Genomic DNA, 19,748 nt, shown 5'->3' with positions numbered 1-19,748 from the left:
AATTTTCTATTTTAAGTATATGTGTTTTATGTGCTTTAATAACTCCTGTGTTGTGATGGTGAGGGGAGAACGGATGTGTTTCATTAGATAAGGCCAAGGATGATCTGTCAATATCACTGTCTAAACTAGTGAGTTTTTCAGACAACTGTCACTTTATATAACATCTTTACTCGACAGACTCATTGTCTCGGCTTTGTTTAGCTGGAGTGGAAGAAAAAAGTTATTATTAAAAGAAATTATGATTGAAGACCCCATAAAGCAGCTTAATAAATGCAGTTTTCTATGATGGTTTACTGACACTTGACTTTTCTAGGATGGTTGGGATGAATCACAAACCTTTTTATAAAGTGCTATTTGTTATTTAAAGACATCCCCGGTGCAGAAAGCTGTTTTTATTGGAATAAACTGTGCATACGCCCCTGCAGAATATGTAAAAACATCAATATTTTTGGTGTGTTAAAACATTTTAAATGCGCATATGCTTTAAAAAAAGTTTTTTTCTTAGATGTAAATATAACAAAGTTTAAGGAAACAATATTCAGGTCCGTTTATTTTACAATTTCACAGTTCAATGTGTTATTTGCTGTTCATTTGTGAAACTCACTAGCAATTTCAGCTTCAACGTAAATTTTACAATAATTTATGTTTTAGTGCATCTGCTAAACAGTTTATTTGATTATTTTTCAGACGTAATGTATTGTACAGATGATCTCAAAGCAACACCCGCTGACGACTTAAGACTTTAAGCCCAGTTTAATAACAGCAGGCGACTCTTTCCTGCTTTATGAGTCACGTAAGAGGCTTTAATAAAGGAAAACTGTGCTTTTTACTGACAGCATCTTCATCAAGTCTCAAGATTATAGCATTAGAGTCTCACCAGATGTTTTTGGATCAAGCGAGCTGCGGATGTAAATGACGACCCATCGATCAGGTAATCAAGTCTATTGTTTCCCGTTCCTCCTCCGCAAACCGTGCCAAGCATTGTGTTCATCTCAGAAAAACAAGCCCCTTCAAGAGCTCTTCAACATGTTAATCGTACGCAGAAAAATCCACACGTGCTCAACCTGACGAGAACATCAGCACAACTCGTATATTAGCGACCGATTCAGCGCCGCATAAATCTGCATTAACCACGCTTTCATTCAACAACAGGCTCAAGTGTGTCAGGATGTATATTTACTTCACAATCTGACTGGAACTGGACAAACTATCCTATTGATTAAAGTGCGCACACACACACACACGAGTAATTATTCAGTCACTAGATATCTAGTCTGACTTCAAGACTGTCCTTAAAAAAACATTAAGCATGAGCGACCTTTAAATTCCTCCTTCCTGTCATTTTAGATTTATTAATAAAACACATCTCTAAAACTCAATACATTTACAATGCATTTAAAAATGCAGAACTGCACTTCTGATGGAAGTCTAAAGATTGTTTTTCTTTACAAAAGTAAATGTATGACAGATATGAAGAACGGGTTAATAATTCGTTTTGTTCCACTTATTCAAATGACTATAAAAATCTTTTGACTAATATTTAATATAATGATATTCATATTAGTTTGTTGTAACTATTTATAATAATATTAATAAAATTATTTTATTAAATAAAAAAAAATAGTGATTTTAAAAAAATCATTCGACTTAAAAAAAAAAAAAAAAAAAACTTATGATAACAAATAATAACAAATTATTTTTGGTTGTTGTAGTATAATAAATTAATTATTGTGGTGTTTTCGTTTACAACAATATTTGGTTTATAATGAATAAATATATTATAATAATAAATAAAAATCGTGAATCGTAAAAACATGATTACATTATGAAAATTTTATGTATAATAATATTATTATAATAACACAATATTTTGAAATTGTCAGTCAGATATAAATATATACATCTATACTATACATCTATAGATATAAATAGATGCATCTATGAAGAGTTTAGATGCAGTCTAAATTTCACTTTAATTGCATTGAAAAGGAACTATACATTGCCATTAGAGTAAAATGACTGAACCTAAACATAGGAGCTATCTATCTATCTATATATATATATATACATACTGAAAAGAGAGAGAGAGAGAGAGAGAGAGAGGGAGAGAGAGAAAGAGAGAGGTTGGACTGGATATAAATCTAAAACTAAATATTTCCTGGTACTGAAAAGCACTGGCAGATCTCAGCAGCACTGCAGACATTCACCTGTTCATCAAACATTCAGCACACGTGCCTGCAGACGGACAGAGAGTCCAAGCTCAGATAAAACTATCACTGCCCTGATCATTATATTTGAGTAATGCACACAAAAACAACCCAGACGGGGAATCAGGACTGATGCCTGAACCCTTAAAACACATGAAAGTATTGAGGATGAACGCATGAAGCTGTTGAGTCAGTGACGTGTGGGATATTTCCACACTCCTGCAGCGTCCTTGACTACGACCTACCAGCAGAGACGGGTGTAATTCCACCCGCTCGCCCTCAACAGCTTCAGTCCATCTGAAGGCAGAGAGCATCGTCTAGAAACACAGACAAACTATCGGTTTAACACATGAGAGTGATTCTACAGACTTGTGTTCGGGTCATTTTGACCCGGAGAGGATTTTCATTTCTTCAAAAAGCTAGTTAATGTCATCACATTAGACTAAAATCTACAGAGTAGAACAACTTCCCCCAAAAAACTGTGTGTGTGTGTGTACATTTTTGGGACTTTTTCCCACCTCGTTAGACTAGTTGTTCATGGAAAAAATTGTAACAAAAAAAATATTGGACTATTTTTTGTTGCAATGTTTTGTTGTAATAAATCATTTTTATTAATCATTGTAATATATTTTTATAAAAATAATAATAATAATAATAATAATAACCATGCTATTGAGTTTCATCATAATATAATGAAATTGATTTGTTATTTTTTATACTAATACTACTACTACTACTACTACTAATAATAATAATGCTATTTTTGTATATAATATTGTTTACTTTTGTATATAATAACTATTATTAAATATTTATAATAGTTACAGTTTGGTTTTCTAATTATTTAAAAATATATATTATTAAATAAATAACTAAACAATACTACTACTAATTATTATTATGCTATATTAAAAAAATCATATTCACATTTTTACTCTTAGTTATACTTGTGGTGTTGGTTAATAATGGATGGCCTACCAAAAAAAAAAAAAAAAAAAATGCAATCTCATGATGCTTCATTAATACCAAATATGAACTCATGCACCAGTTTTCAGTGAATATTGCCATAATTATGCAAAAACTATATTATTTAATTTATACAATTTTCATTCAAAAACTGAGGTGCATCAATGAGGCACACGATCAATCATTTAAAAAAACAAATACAAAACCTATGCTAAAAGAGAAAACAAGGTGACACAAGATTTGCTAATAATAAAGCATAAAAAGAGATTTACGAGCAATTTTTAAAAGGCTGGACATTTTTGCCTGGGAAGATGAAATGAGGTAAAGGATATTCAGAACAGCACTGAGTTAAAACTCTTGTTTTTGTCTAGTTTGACCTGACAATGTGAGCATCACAGCCTCATTAATGAAGAATAAAGCAAAATCACCTCGTCCTTGAAGCGTATGAGATGAATGCAGTGTTATTGCGAGTCATCCGGTCAGCACACAGGTGTCAGGACCGAAATGCACCTGTGTTTCTGCACACACACGTCTATTAATAGTCACACATCGGTGCTAATCTGACAGCTCGTACAGTAAAGTGCAGATCCGGAGCGGCACACTGAAAAATTAATCTATGGGATAATAAAGCTCAACTGGTTCCGGAATTTAAAAAAAATACCCTTTAAAATCAGTTTTGGTGAAAATGCATGAAAATTTAAAGACAAATCAAGTGCTCTGTGGTTTAGCAATGACATATGCAACTGTTTCTTTAACACATATTTCTGCTGTTACTGTGCATTTTATAAAAAAAAAAAAAAAGAAAAAAACTTTCAACAGCATATAATTACTTGCCCAACCTATAAAACAACTTTCCTTGTTAGATGATGTCATGAAGGACACCTTTCCTCATCAAATCAAATTGCATGGATAACAATGAAACACTTTTCACTCGGAACAACATTATGGAACAAGGGAACACACATAAGATTTAAGAAACATTTAAGAAACAGCTAAGAAATATTTAAGCTTTTTGCAAAAAATAAATAAATAAACAAATAAAAAAATTACAACAAACAAAAATTACACATTAAAAATGCATTAATATAATTTAATAAATGTAAAAAAATTTAATAAAATCAGCATAAATCGATTGTAGTAATAATTACAGTTACTCAGCGGAAAAGCATGAACAATATTAAAATATAGTTAGTAAGTCAAATTTTATGACATTAAAACAAAAAAATATATATTGATGATTAATGTAAGTAAATAATATAAATAATAAGTATATATATACATATGTGTGTGTGCGTGTAAGTCGATTTGGATAAAAGCATCTGCTAAATGCATAAACTTAATTTAATTTTAATTTAATTTAATTTAATATATAAACCTTGTTAATGTGTATTTAAAATATATTAAGTTTTTTTTGTAATATTACAGAAACTTAACTGTCTGACAAATTTGGATTATAATTCAAAAAGATATGAATTTTTTATGCAATCCAAATAAAAAAAAATCTCACATCTATTATTAATCTATTATGCCTTAATTAATTTTCAGTAAAAAAAAAAAAAAAAAAAAAAAAAACCCAGACAGATTTGAATCATCTTAACTTCGCAGATATATAATATAATTATATAATATACTATAAATTAATTCATTCTGCAAATTTTTTACGTAAAAAAAAAAATTGCGATTTGTTTCTGAACCAGACAGTTTCGTTAGGCTAATGGGAAAATGAATGAAAAAATGAGCGTTTGCTTTTGAGCTCAGCATCTTTGTCTACTATAATGAAGCGATTCAGTATTAAATCAAAGCCATTACCCTGTGAGCGAACCCAGCTGATATTAACACAGGTGAACGTGACGCACACACATAAGATTTGCCCCAATGCAATGCACTCTGGGTCCATTAGCTAATCTCTGCTCACTGAACTCCATTAAAAAAATAAAAAGGATTAGGATAATGAAAATGCAGGGTAATCGTACAGATGTGAGTTTTAAAATAAAAACACTCTCTCTGAAGAATGCATGTCGGGTAAAGGCCTGTGTGCGTAAAGAAGAGCATTTAATGCATCCCTCTCTTCTTCCGATCACAATCATGAGGGATGAATTTAGCATGAGTCAGATTTACTGTGAAAGCTGAAACTGCTCGATATCTGCAGCAGAAACATCTGCGTCCTGCTCAACAGCTCGATCTACTGACCTTGAGCAGACGACAGGGCAAAGACAGGCGCTGAATCACGCTATTTTCACCCTTATGATTCCCATCAAATTAGGTTCCTCTCTGGAACTGAAAGATTTGGTCCTGAATGTAATTCTTCAGGTAATGCAGATAAGACACAGTAGTAAAATCAGTCTCATACTTAGTAAATCTAATTCAGGCTGGTTGAATCAAGTCCTTTTCAACACTGTGAAGGTGTACATTACTTAATTATAATACTTGATTAGTCAATTCAATGCAGTGCAATTAATGACCCAAATTATATATATATACACTTTTTTTATATATATAACATTAAATAAAATATAATTAAATAAAATACATTATTATTATACTATATATTAAAAACATATTTTAAAATATATTACCAAACATTACTTATTTAGGATATATTTAGGATAATTTATTCATTAATTATTTAAATATTAATAAAGACTTTACATGGAATCAAAATTGTAATCATACCGATATATTATTAATAAGAGTAAATTTTAATAGAATATTATTAATAAAAACCACAAAACCAATTAAATGTAATAAATTGTATATTTTTTTATAAATATTATGAATTATAAAGATATAATAATAAATATTCATACAATATTATATTATTAATAAACACATAAAACCAGCATTTATTTAACAAATTGTATACAATTGTTATCAATCAAAAAATTGATTACTAAAATAACACACACACACACACACACACACACACACACACACACACACACACATATATATATATATTATAATATTATTAATATTATAAAATATTCTATTTATATCACTACTTTAAAATAAACATATTTATTGTTTTTATAAATAATATATACTATTACAATTTTGTCTCTGCTTTAATGTTTTCATTATTCCTTTTATAATTAGCAAGTCATTTGTTGTAACTATAAACTCAACAATACACTTAACAAAATAAGTAACAAAAATAATAAATTGGTAACCTTTTAGATTTATATATTGCTCACTATATAGTTAGCCTTGGTCAAAACTATCTGCCAAACAAATGAAACAGGTAAAGTTTCCCGAGATGGACCCACCTGGCAAGCAGACGGACAGCTCGTTGTAGCCCCCAAACGAGGCGTTGCGTATGAGTTTGCGTCCGTCGGGATGAGCCGGGCGCCCTGAGATGGTTCCTCCACAGGTGGAGAACCGGCGGCGGCCCAGGATCCCGTCTGCCTTCATCATGAGGGCGGCCTCACCCTGAAGAGGGCGAGGCTGAGGGGCTGCGGCGGTAATTCGGCGGTCACCACACACACACAATCAGCTCTGCACTACACACATACTCCACGGCTGCTAGTACTACAGCGGGCCGACCGCTCTGAAGATAATCTCACGCTCGCTCTCTGTTACTCACTGCAGCTCCTCCCTCTCGCTCTACAGCCGCTGTGTGTGTGTGTGTGTGTGTGTGAGAGAGAGAGAGAGAGAGAGAGAGAGAGAGAGAGAGAGAGAGAGAGAGAGAGAGAGAGAGAGAGAGAGAGAGAGCCATGGTTCACAAACTGAATGGAACTGACCACCAGAAAACATTGTTGTTATTTTTTCCAGTTTTATTCAGATCAGATTGCATGATGTTTGTGGTAAATCTGACAAAAAAAAAACAACAAAAAAAAAAACTAAAACATTTATTTAAAACAACATAAAAAAAAACTAAAACATTTAAAACATACTATATATTTAAGCTGAGCAGTGTGTTTTTTCCGTTTGTTTGACTGACTGTAATTTATTATGATAATGAAAAGGCTGCACATTTTTTTCCTTCTAACAATGGAAACAACTACTCATTCTAGGCATCCAGATAATCAAAACTGTAAAAGGTTTTCTTTTATTTATGTACATTCACAATAAAAAAAACAAACTTTGTGCTTTTATAAAATAAAGAAAATTAGGATGCTGCTTTCTGCCATCTTGGTTTCCTTTCACACCTGCACACTAGACTAGCTTACTTGATGCACTTTTTTTTCATTTATTAAGTAAAATATATATTTATTGTAAAAGTCTATTGATTTGTTATTTATAGCTTAGCTTTATTATGTTTTTCTCGGCTCGCTGAAGTGAAGCAGATGCGTGATGTGATCATGTGACTCTTCATGTTCTTTTGTTTGCTGCTTTTTGCGCATGCATAATTAATCCCTGGCAAAAACTAATTTTTGTATTTTTAACGGGTCACAGACACTTATCCTTTCTAATTTAATTAAATTCCAATTTAAAATACACTTGTTGGTGAACAGTTAATAATCGGTTAACGAGCATCAGTTGTCGGTTAGGAGAAATTACCAAAATGAACATCCATAACATACACACACACACACACACACACACACACACACACACACACAGTATATAAATATATATACAGTTAGTATTATTTATATATTGATATCTTTTTAAATAACAAAAATAAAAAGTTACATATTATAAATAAAATGTATAAATAGATGACAACATTAATATGAATGGATTATTAATTATATTAATATGATTATTACTATTATTATTCTTATTATATCTCACTAGCAATACGATAACATTTTAGAAATCAGCACAAATTAAATGCCAATACAATAAATACTACCACGATTTATAAATACTTTAACACATTTCCCATTATAGTAATAAGAATAAGAGTTGTATGCATTATGAAACTGAAAATGGTCCTTTGTGTGTTTAAATAACCAGGCTTTTACCATTAAATAACACAAAAAAAAATATTAATGGCTTTATGCAAAATCCAATTTGAACTATGACGTATTCATGAAAACATGATTAAGCTTTTGTCAGATTCACTTTATGACTGTTTGTGAATCATTTTATGTGTCCATGACTCAGATCTGATTTTCCCTTTCTGTCTCTGTCTCTCAGCTCGCTCACAGAGAATGCTTTATGAAGGACACTGACTGAATCTCTAAAAAATCACACACACACACACACACACCTGCTTCACTAACAGCGCTGGTGAAAACAGAATCAAGCCATTGGCATCTCTAGATACAGACACATAACCCACCTGATCACACAATCAACTGTCCAATCTGACACTTCTGGGAGAAGCTGGAGCTGCGTGAAGATGCAGCTCTCATGAAAACTCATATACGACTCACAGTAACCAAGTTTGTCACAAAGCCAATCAAAAAGCATTGACTTGAGGCAACAGACAAGAAACATCACACGCTGTAGTTTAAGCTTGCATCAGTCTCAGCAAACAGCACTAATTAAATACACATGCATAATGGCCAAAATCTGCATAATGCATTCAATGATGCAATGGAAACCGCAGTACTGGGAATTTGTTCGAATCCCTCAACTTAACTCTGAGTGATTGTGATAGGCAAAAGCAGAACGCAAAACAGCACTAACAAGCGATGCATCTCCAAGAGAGCGTTTAGTCGCAGTAGGATCCAAAATGAAAACTGATTTCCTTCAAGTCACTTTAGAAGCTGTTTGTTTGGCGTGAAATGTCAACAAGTAACTCACAGGAGGAGGCCGTGCAGACCGCTGGGACTTCCAGTGAAGCGCTGTCTGTTTCTTAGTACAGCTTGTGTGTAAATTCAGCCTGTGTTTGGTCAATGAACTGGAGAAGAGCTCCAGAGGAGTCAAACAGAAGGTTAAAGAAGTTCAAGCAGCTTTTAAACACTCCTGATTCCTCTCTTCTCCATCCAATCAGAATTCAAGCCGGGTCTCGTAACCAATCGGAGCGTTCCTCCCGGACCCTGCAGATGTCGCTCTGAAGTTGCTAGGCAACAGCCTCACCAAAAAGAAGCGAGAGGATGACTGTGAATGATGCCCTAATTTACATAACTAATTAAGATGCTCTGGCGGATGTGTAATTGAAAGCCTACTGCTCATTATCCTGTGCTGAATGGAAGTTATGCTGCATCTCTGAAGCATTTAACGACCTGAGACCTCGATTACCATTGCATCACTGAATGCACGGCCTCCTCCTGTGAGTTACTTGTTGACTTTTCACTCCAAACAAACAGCTTCAAATCTATCTTTCTATCTATCTTTCTATCTTTCTATCTATCTATCTATCTATCTATCTAGGAGTCAGTTTGGGTTAATTTGATCTGGTCTTGTGCCCATCAGAAGAGTCTTTATGGGCTGACTGTGTCTCTGAATGAAGTTATTTTCAGCAGGTATCACTGCTGGTAATCTGTAAAGCCACAGAGCACACTCAAACAAGGCAGGCGACGTTCCTGTAGCACAAGATGGATGGAAACATGCCCACTTTAGCTGTGAGCCGCAAGCTCTGCGCTGAAGACAACGGTCACAGATCTGGAGACAGGGGTTTGTTTATCTGCTGCGGACCGACACACACACACACACACACACACACACACACACACACACACACACACACACACACACACACACACACACACACACTATGTGGAAAAACATCTGAGGTCAACACTATGTTAATCTTTTCCATAAAAAGCCATCCGATGTCTGCTTTGCACTCAAGTGAAGTCTGTTCCTTTAATTCTTAAAAGCCTTTGTTTCTCGTTCTGAGCTTCGTTCACAGAAGCCGTTGTTATTTATCCTTTGTGTGCTTCACTGTTCACTGTACATTTGCTCAGTTTTCTGTGCTTCATCCCTTGCAACAGTATCTCTGAGTGTGTTTGTAGTAACCTGAGCAGTTCCAGTTAGATCTCCAGTTACCACTCAACTAAATGAGTAACCCATCAGCGTCAGGTTAATCTGAACTAGAGTGGTTAATAATCCAGACCACTGTACTGTTCACAAACATGAATCTGTGACTACACTCAGAAAATGACAGTAAAATTTACAAGTAAACCCAAGGAACTGGCATGTAATATTAAACCATATTAAAATTCGATATGATTTTATCAACATAATTAAAAACCAAAACACTATGAACTACAATTAATCATTTTAAATACTATAAATAACGTTAGTCATCACAATATTATAATGTACAGTATACTTTTTTTTTTTTTGCTATAGATTACATCTAAAAATATTATTATATTTTAAGTGTTTAGTGTTAAAAATTCACTTTAGATGACAGCAAAGGTTATGGTAATGCTAAAACGTCAATTTAAGTGTGCATATTTGTTTGTGTGTAGTTATAATGTGTAAGGTATGTGTATGGATACATATGTGAGATCAACTGTTCAGATTTTCTATGAATGTGTGTTAATATGTATGATTGTCATTTTTATTTTCTTTGCACGAAATAAACTTAAACTTAACTATTAACTAACTGCTTATTATCATGCAAATTGGTTGTTTATTAGTGCTTTTAAAACACATATTAATGTATGATCGTATTTTAAATCCCTTAATCTCTACTCCATACCAAAATTGATCATGTGAATACAGTTTAACACGCACCCCATGAAGCTGGTTGAAGAAGCTCAAATATAAGACTCAAAGTGAGTGATAAATTTAAGCAAAAGCATCAGATAAGATGCTTTCAGACACGATGCGCTCAATACCTGATTGATGCACTAAAGGTGGCCTTTGGAAGCCACTGGAACCTTATGCAACCTGGCTATGAGCCTGGATTAGCAGCTTAACGAATAAGATTAAATGAGTCAGAGCACATTGAACACTACTAAACAAACCGCCCAAACAACCAATATCTTCAAGAAACCCATCTCAGATTGAATACCCCACTACGCCTTTAGGAAACCACTTGTAATGATACGATTTCACAAAAAAACAGCCACAATTTTCCACTTTAACAAGCAGATTTACCAGTGAAACTTTGCTTGAATTCTGTTCTCACCAGGTGCTATTGCAAGCGGAGGGTGACACAACTATAAAAGCGACATATTGTCATCTGATTATACTAAATTCGCTCAACTATAGATTAGAACGCTAGTCTAAGTACTTGCCTTGTGTGCAGGAAGTTTAATTAATCAATTACCCGCCACACTCTTGCATTCAGAAGTTTCAAGTCCAACCTTCTCCATTCACAACCAAACCTTCATTAGCCCACAAAACCACCATGATATTACCAAACAGTGGACGATATGTGAAAGGCATGTTCACACACACGTCCTCCCATATGCAAATGACCCTGTGTCTGATTGGCTGGTCTGACGGAACATGTAGGTTAAACAGCTTCTGATTGGCTGAGCTGCACGCTGTGCTTTTTAACCTCATTTGCTGTATGTAATCCATTAATTCCAGGCCAACCACACCTGCTCTCGTCTCACACTGAGCGAGGAGGCCAGTAAAGAGGATTTGTGTGCATATCGGTTGCTGTACTGATGCTATTCCGGGTGTGTTCTCACCGGGAGAAAGCTGCGGCGCGTCTCGTGTCGGGTTCCTGCTGCTGGCACTGAATAATTGAGTGAAATGTGGCCCACATCAACTCGCGAAGAAACTTTCTATTATAAATCTGTGAGCATCAGAAGACGCCCAAACGGGAGTGATTCATCCCAGACTGAAAAGAAAGTGTGAATGTGCTTTCAAAGCGATGGCGAGGGGAAACTGCTGTTGCTATGGAGACCTGAGAAGATGCGAGAGGTCCGATGGTTTTGAAAGGTTTCGACTAGCAGCGGTTTTGTGCAGAGGTGATGGCGTGTGTCAGCGTCTAGTCTTTTCAGAGCAACTGAAAACAAGTCTCATGCCATACGTATGATGCTCAAACGTGAGCAATTAAATCAGAGACCACGACGAGGTCTAAAAACAGCAACGCAGTGCACTTAATCAGACTAAAATCATCACAATAAAAGCCAAATCCTCTGACAACTTTAATAACCGCCGTGTAGAGATGTGAGCCTGGTGTGTGTGTGTGTGTGTGTGTGTATCAGAGGTAGTTGACTAGTAAATATGACACAGGGATTATGACGATCACACGGACACATTACATAACATCACAATATTGAACTTTGACTGCACATGACTGTCAGGGTTCAGGCACCTTTCGACTTGCAACACTTTACTAAATTATCTTTTTTTTATTATGTTTGAAAACAACTGTATAAATCATAATTACTGATCATTAACTATTATTAAAAGTCTTTAAACAATTATGTATGTACACACACACACACACACACACACACACACACACACACATATATATATATATATATATATATATATATAAAAGCACACAATTATTGATAATAAACAGTTATTCAAATTATATATAATACACACACACAAAATATATCATAAAACACATAATTATCAACAATTAACAATTAACAAAAAAGGATTAATTATTTGATATATTATATTTATATATAAATATGTATATATAAACACACATTATTAACTATATTGATATATAATTATTGATAATTAACAATTATTAAACCAATAATTATTGAACAAATATTTATTGATCATTAGAAATATATAGTTATTGTTTAATTACGTCCGTATAATTACTGATAAGCAACAGTTAAATAAAAGTGAAAACAATTAAAATAATATAGTATTTTATGCTTGATTATAGAGATTTCTTGGGTCATTTTCTATTTCTATCCCAGTTTCAGTCACATTAATTAATATATTAACATAATATTAAAAAAGTCTGCTGACTTTAATGTGGGCAATGAGTGGAATACTCAGAAAGTAATTTTCCAATTTAAAATAATTAAAAGAAAACTGATTCAGCACAGAAGCTTCCTGGGACATTTGCAAGTTGCCCTTTTAAGACTGCTTGATAGTCTTCCTTGTTTGTGTGAACCCAGGGCAGTCGCATTCTTCTTTACTAAAAGCAAAACAATGAAAGACTTGCACATGATCTTGGACTTACTCTGTTCTGGTCTGATTTTGTGTCACTTCGGCGCTCTCTAGTGGTGAAAACCAACACTAAAGAGGGGAAAGCTGGTCTCTGTGTCAACACTGAACTCAAAATAGATCCCATTTACGTTCTTAATAAATGCTTTTGACCTCATTGTACCTGATTTAGTAGTAGTAGTAGTAGTAGTATATTTTTATTTAATGCCATCCCAGCATCTATTTTTAGCTGAATTATTATTTAAAGACAAGAGTGTTGTTTTGAAAATCTTCCAGCTCATTCTAATAACTTTTCTTTTCTGCTGCAACCTGATGTAAAGTGCACAGGTCTGGGATCAGATTGCACCTTCATGCAGATTTGGCCTTTACAGCGTACAGGCCACACATCCTTCATGCCATAGAGGCCTGCTGCTGCTCTCTTACCGTGGCTGTAGCTGAGGGAGGGGCTTGTGAGCAGGTCTTTACTGGGCGTCTGAAGCCCCGCCTCCTTCCCACGCTGACTCATCCTTCCCGGGGTCAGAAGCGCCGCATCATCACCAAGCATTAAGGCAGCTGTGGAACAATAACAAATACAGAAGGTGTATTCATAACACAATAGATGCTGAATCTGATAGTTTGAAATCTGGTTTTAAAGGGTCATGATACCCCAGACCACTTTTTCTGAGATTTTAGCAGAGGTTTTTTGTGTTGCACATCAATAAAGCCTGATCGCCTTGGATTCTGAACCACATGAGGATGTGGTTTGGACTGGGTTTATAAACACTTCTATTGATTTGAGTCTGAAACACCTGAACAAACTGATGAGCTTCCGCCGTAGTTTAACTGATGCACACATATTGTTGTAAAGTGCCCCATCTAGTGGCCAACATGAGAAATAAAACAGATAAGATGTTTACATGGTATTGTGCAGAAAACTGTTATCTTATTTTCTCCATTTGAAGGGTCTGTTTTTAAAAGCAGATTAGTGTTTAACACGACTGTTTCAGATCTAATCTCTTCATCATCATACACAACCTTACAGCACCGCAACAGGATTACAAACATCACTATTATTGTCTGCATATGTGTGTGTGTGTGTGTGTGTGTGTGTGTGTGTGTGTGTGTGTGTGTGTGTGTGTGTGTGTGTGTGTGTGTGTGTGTGTGTGTGTGTGTGAGTGAGTGTGTGCAGTTGGGGAAATTTAATGCATTAGAAAATCTGCATAATGACGCAGCATAAAACATTGGTGGAATAACACCCATTTCTGGTGAATATATGCATATGTGTGTGTGTGTGTGTGTGTGTGTGTGCTTGATGCTACACGTGTCTAACAGCACGTACACACACACACACACACGGGTCGGCCGCTTAATGTGATTCAAAAGCAAATAAAGGGGAAGCTGAAGAGACAGAGCTGAATTACTTTATTTGAATCATTCTAGATTCTCGTTTGAGATTCAATATGAATATTTCATCCTCATCACTGCGGCTGTGAAGAAACGAATTACTAATGAGCCAATTAACCAAATAGGCTCGTTATAAATCTGAAATTGTGAGTAATCGTGTACTATAATCTCTACTTCACATTAATCTATACTAAAAGTCCCTTAGACGTGTGAACTCCTGAATTTCTGTGGAATTGCATCAAACGTTCAAACAAGAACCATGTAGGAAATGAAATGTCAGTGTCAGACTTTAAAGCATCGGAGTCATATTTGTTGTGTGTTTGCTGCACATCAGAGACACACAGAATGTTCAGAGCCCTTGTAATTAAATCATTGGAGCTTCTCACTGGAAAATACTTTTTATAGACAGAAAGGTGATATTCTAGACTAAAAGAATAAACTGGAGCACAACCATAATCTCCATTAAGAGGGTAGATAATTGGATCTTGTCTACACACACTGTACAAAAAGAGTATGCTTGGAATTTAATTTATTTAATTTAATTTAAAGTACATATCATAAATATAAAATATAATATATATTTGTTTACATAGAATATACAGAAGAATACATAAATTATATATATATATATATATATGTATGTATGTATATGTGCATATAATACAAATTATTTATTTATTTAAATTTGATTTAATTTGAATTAATTTAATAATTTATTATTTCCAAGATGATATCTGGACACCATTCACTGAATTAAACTATGAATAGTAAAACATGTTGTATAGCAAGTTCATGTGACTATATAAAAAAACAATCCAGTTTTGAAAGAAGAAAAGGTTTATTGTTAACTCTGTTCCTCATAATGTTAAAACAACATGCTTTATATAGAATATATAAGGTTTAGTATCTCATTCATGAACACAGAGTGTATGCAGACTTTGACATGCATAAGCACAGATAACACACACAGATGAATGTTAGCCTCTTACCTGGGGTGACAGGGGTTTCTCTGCTCTCTGCATGATGCTGAACACACATCACACACACACACACACACACACACACACACATCACAGACAGACACACACAGAGAGGGTCCGCCAGACAGTGTTGGTTTTGGTGTCGGTGGGATTTTGTGCATTGGGACACGTTGGCAGCAGACAGACAGACGGCATGAAAAAAAGACAAACAGGGAAAAAAAAGAAAAGCAGCATTAGTGAAAAAAATGACAAACACATATTGACACATAAGACACTGGCAACCAAATCCAGCTGAACAGAGCATGAAAGACTAAGCAAAACAAAATCAGGGCAGCTTAGACGAGCCAATCACACACTCATAACACAGTCCGGACAATGTGGATTAGCAAAGATTATAGTGAACCGAGATCAAAGCCACGACAATACAAAGCTCTGGGATTCTGATTGGTCGACACATCTGTCAATCAAACAGTACAACAAAAACACTGAGTAATTGGCACCCACATTGAGTTCGGTTTAATCAAATGAAGCCGGTTTGAGGTCGTGTAGGTTATTGATGGATTAGGAAAGCTTTTAGAGCCTCTATGGAAGGCTGTATTCAAATTAAATCTATATATAAATGTGTGTGACCTGTTTATACAGTGTTGAACAATTAATCCCAGTTCCCTTGAACATTTTCAGATGTGTTTGTAAAGCATCATACTCGGGGTTAGTGATTTGAACAAACGCTTGAATTGCACTTCAGATCATGTGGATTGCTGTTCATTTGCTTGTATACTAATAAAAAAAGAGCATTTTTAACATAAAACTAACAAGCCTAATCATGTCAGTCTGTCTGAATGTACGATAAACCAGCAAACCTAATCTGTTAAAATGTTTTAGCTCTGTACAAATATAACGTAATAACAGTCAGAGCGGATAGAGAAGCTCAAGGATTTGTGATGTTTGAACACTTATGACAGTATCAAAGCTGTTTTCAGCATTACTGGGATTAAGTATAAAAAATAAAAAATAAACACTGAATAAATCCAAAAGCCTCTTTCACTTTGCATTGCATTGCGGGCAAAGTTGTTATTGTGAACCCAACACTGAAATGGTTAAAAAAGATTTGTGTTACTGAAATATTAGCTAAATAAGCTGAAGTACTAAAACGACTGAAACTTAAAAAATAAAATAAGGCTAAATAGAAAAAAAAACGACAAAAAGTTCATAAACATTTTCATAAAATGCTAAACCTATACCTTAAATTAAAATGAAAACTGAAAATATGAAAGCTACTTGTAAAATAAAGATAAACAGAAATACAAAAAAGAAAACTACAAAAAATAAATAAAAACAAACAAAATGTTATACATAAAATTACTTAAAATTCAAAAGAAAATGTCAAATGTATTTAAATATTTGAAATGTAATAATACAGTGCTTATAGAAATAAGAACTATATATAATTAAATAATTATTTGCTAATTTTGCCTTACAACAAACTAATAAAAGATTACTGGTGGTAGTAAAAGCTAAATATGGCTCTACAAATATTAAATCAGGAGACTGATGACTTTTCAAAACATGTTATTTTAGTGTTTTTGTACAATTTTCAGAACTTGCCTCATTTCTTTTAGTTTGATGTTGTAAGGCAAAATATGTATATATATATTTTATTATAAACAAAAACTTCTAAAAATGGCAAGAGAACAAAATGACTAAACTCAAAATTCAAATGAAAACTGAAAATATAAAAATAAAAGCTAATTCAAAATATTCTGAAATATTACAATAGTATACAGAGTATACAAAGACTGTGGGATACGCTATATGTGTGTCCCAAATTCTGTACAGCACATTTTAGCAAATGCAGTAGTCCGTCTGGTAATTTAATGTGAACATAAAATGTGAAAGCTTTAATATATAACCCACATACTTCATAATATATTCATTATATCATTATATATAACTGTTTTGATCATCTATTTAACCAAAGCTCTAGCTCATCTTCTACAGGTAATCTGCTATAAAGATATCTTCACAAACTGGAAGCTTTTTTTAAGACACTGGCTAATTATGAATAGATCCATTTGATAAGTTTTACACAGTAAAAGCTGCACTTTGATATGGAGACTCGTCATGCAAAAGCAAGCATTTCTGACTATAAATGAAATGCATGATTCAATGCCAGCTTTCATTCATTTATTCAGGGAGTAAAAGCATCTGATAATAGGAGGGATAGAGAGATAGAGCAAGTATTATTCAGCTGGTCATGTGATGTTGGCGGGTCATTACAAGCTAGAATGAAACATTTAATTATTTCTCTTTGAAAGAAATTAATACTTATTCAGGAAGGACGCATTACACTGATCCAAAGTGACAGTAAAGACATTTGTAATGTTATATAATATTTATATTTCAAATAAATGCTAAATCTAGTTATCATAAAATCCTGATATTAAGCAGCACAACCGTTTTCAATATTGACAATGATCAGAAATGTTTCTTGAGCCGCAAATCGGTATAAAGAATGATTTCTGAAGGATCATGTGACACTGAAGTCACTGAAAATTCAGCTTTTGATCACAGGAATAAATTACATTTGACTATATATTCAAATAGAAAACAGTTATTTTAAATCATAGTAATATTCCACAATTTATAATGCATTTTTATGAAATAAAGCCAGCGTTGGAGCGCATAAGACACTTCTTTCAGAAATATTCACTGGCCTCAAACATTTGAATGATAGTGTTTGAAATCAAACTAAATTATAAAGCAAAACAGACATTTTCTCTCCAGGACAGATTTAGCTCGGCGGCGTTGTTCTGATGCAAAATTATGGTGATGACAGACTATTCTGTCTGGAAGTACAAATCAATGGAAATGTTTATCAGACGCAACACACAGAGTCTATTAATTCACTTCACAGCACTAAATGTGAGAGAATACCAACATAATTCTAATTTAATAATTTGCATGTGGTCAAACAGAGCTGGAAACATGATCAAATAAACCAAAAAATAAAATAAATGGACATGCAAGTGAATTAAAATAATCTTCCAAATAGCATCAATGCAGTCAATCCCATGATGCCTTGCATGAGCATGGTTTCTGCCAAGCTTCAGAGTCAATATAAGCACACAGTGTGCATAATGATTGACATAAACGGATGCATATGCATGCAATGAATGGTGCAACCATGTCTATTTATTATGTGATTCACGATGCATGTGACTGACTAATGGATAAAACAAATGCACTTTTTCTCACTGATTAACATAAATGGTCACAAAGTGCTGTTGAGACTCAGCTCAGTGGCTTTGTTTAACATTCGGCTGCCAATATTTTATGAAACTATGATCTGCAGCCTGTTTAAGCATTTCTTCTGGAGTGAATTCAGATGAGTCAAGCGGCTTGCGAAACAAGCTGATGTTATAAAGCCTCGGCGTTCGGGTGTTTTCCAGCAAATCCACATGGGAGATTAATGCAAAACACTCAAGAGCATTCGGCGTCCGCTCGCGCACAAACACACAGTCGACGGGACAGTACTTTCAGCACAGCGTTTCTGCCGGATCAGCAATCTCATGACTTTAACACCAGGTCACAAAACAACAGAAAAAGGCCAGGATATTCACAGAAACATCGACAGCCAGAGCTGAAGCTTTATTAAACACCTAGAAAGAGTCGCAGTGTGCATCCAAAGGCAGTACGGTCATATCTTATGCAGACAATTAGGGTTGTCCGCATTACATATGTATCCATAAATAGCTTTTTTAAAGGACTACATGTAACGGGACACAATATTAAAAACAAAACCATTGTGGCTGGAAAAGTTGCACAGATATAGACTTAAATTTAAGCCAACTTACTTTGCCCATTGTGGAAGGTACAATGTTTATGGGACTGTCACGTGTAAAGCATATTGATATAAAGTCGTGGTCGAATTTAGTTGCATGTTTGGTATCATATTTTATTTATTTATTTATTTGTCTTACTTTATGTTGGTATTATTAATTTGTACTGGAAATTTTAAAAAACACTTTACTTTACAAAAAATCTGACTCTTTTTATATTATATTTAATTTATATTTATTTACTTTAATTTATAATATTATATATTAAATATAAATACATAAACACATATATAAAAACATACATAAAAACATAACTCAAATTCTCAACAGATATTTTTATATTTTATATTTATCTCCTCAGCAGACCAAAGAATATATGCATGCATAAACACATATATATTTCTATATATTATTATTTAATC

At 33.9% G+C, this 19,748-nt stretch overlaps 1 protein-coding gene across 6 annotated transcripts in view; it reads right to left on the bottom strand.

The window, feature by feature from the left end:
* Positions 1-19,748, bottom strand: part of LOC113059630 (oxysterol-binding protein-related protein 8-like) — a 73,959-nt gene that overhangs the window by 16,875 nt on the left and 37,336 nt on the right. For 2 of the 6 annotated variants that reach the window (XM_026228175.1, XM_026228185.1), the window contains exons 3-4: positions 15,497-15,533; positions 13,548-13,676 (exon numbers count right to left, since the gene is read on the bottom strand). In XM_026228175.1, the coding sequence (XP_026083960.1) occupies positions 13,548-13,676; positions 15,497-15,533 (166 nt within the window). Of the gene's footprint in view, positions 1-6,439; positions 6,729-13,547; positions 13,677-15,496; positions 15,534-19,748 lie in introns of those variants that run through there. The other 4 variants (XM_026228199.1, XM_026228189.1, XM_026228204.1 and 1 more) reach the window with 4 other exon arrangements.

The sequence above is a fragment of the Carassius auratus genome, chromosome 4 (assembly GCF_003368295.1).
Source record: "Carassius auratus strain Wakin chromosome 4, ASM336829v1, whole genome shotgun sequence".
Classification (NCBI taxonomy): domain Eukaryota; kingdom Metazoa; phylum Chordata; class Actinopteri; order Cypriniformes; family Cyprinidae; genus Carassius; species Carassius auratus.
This window is presented reverse-complemented; position numbering and strand designations above follow the sequence as displayed.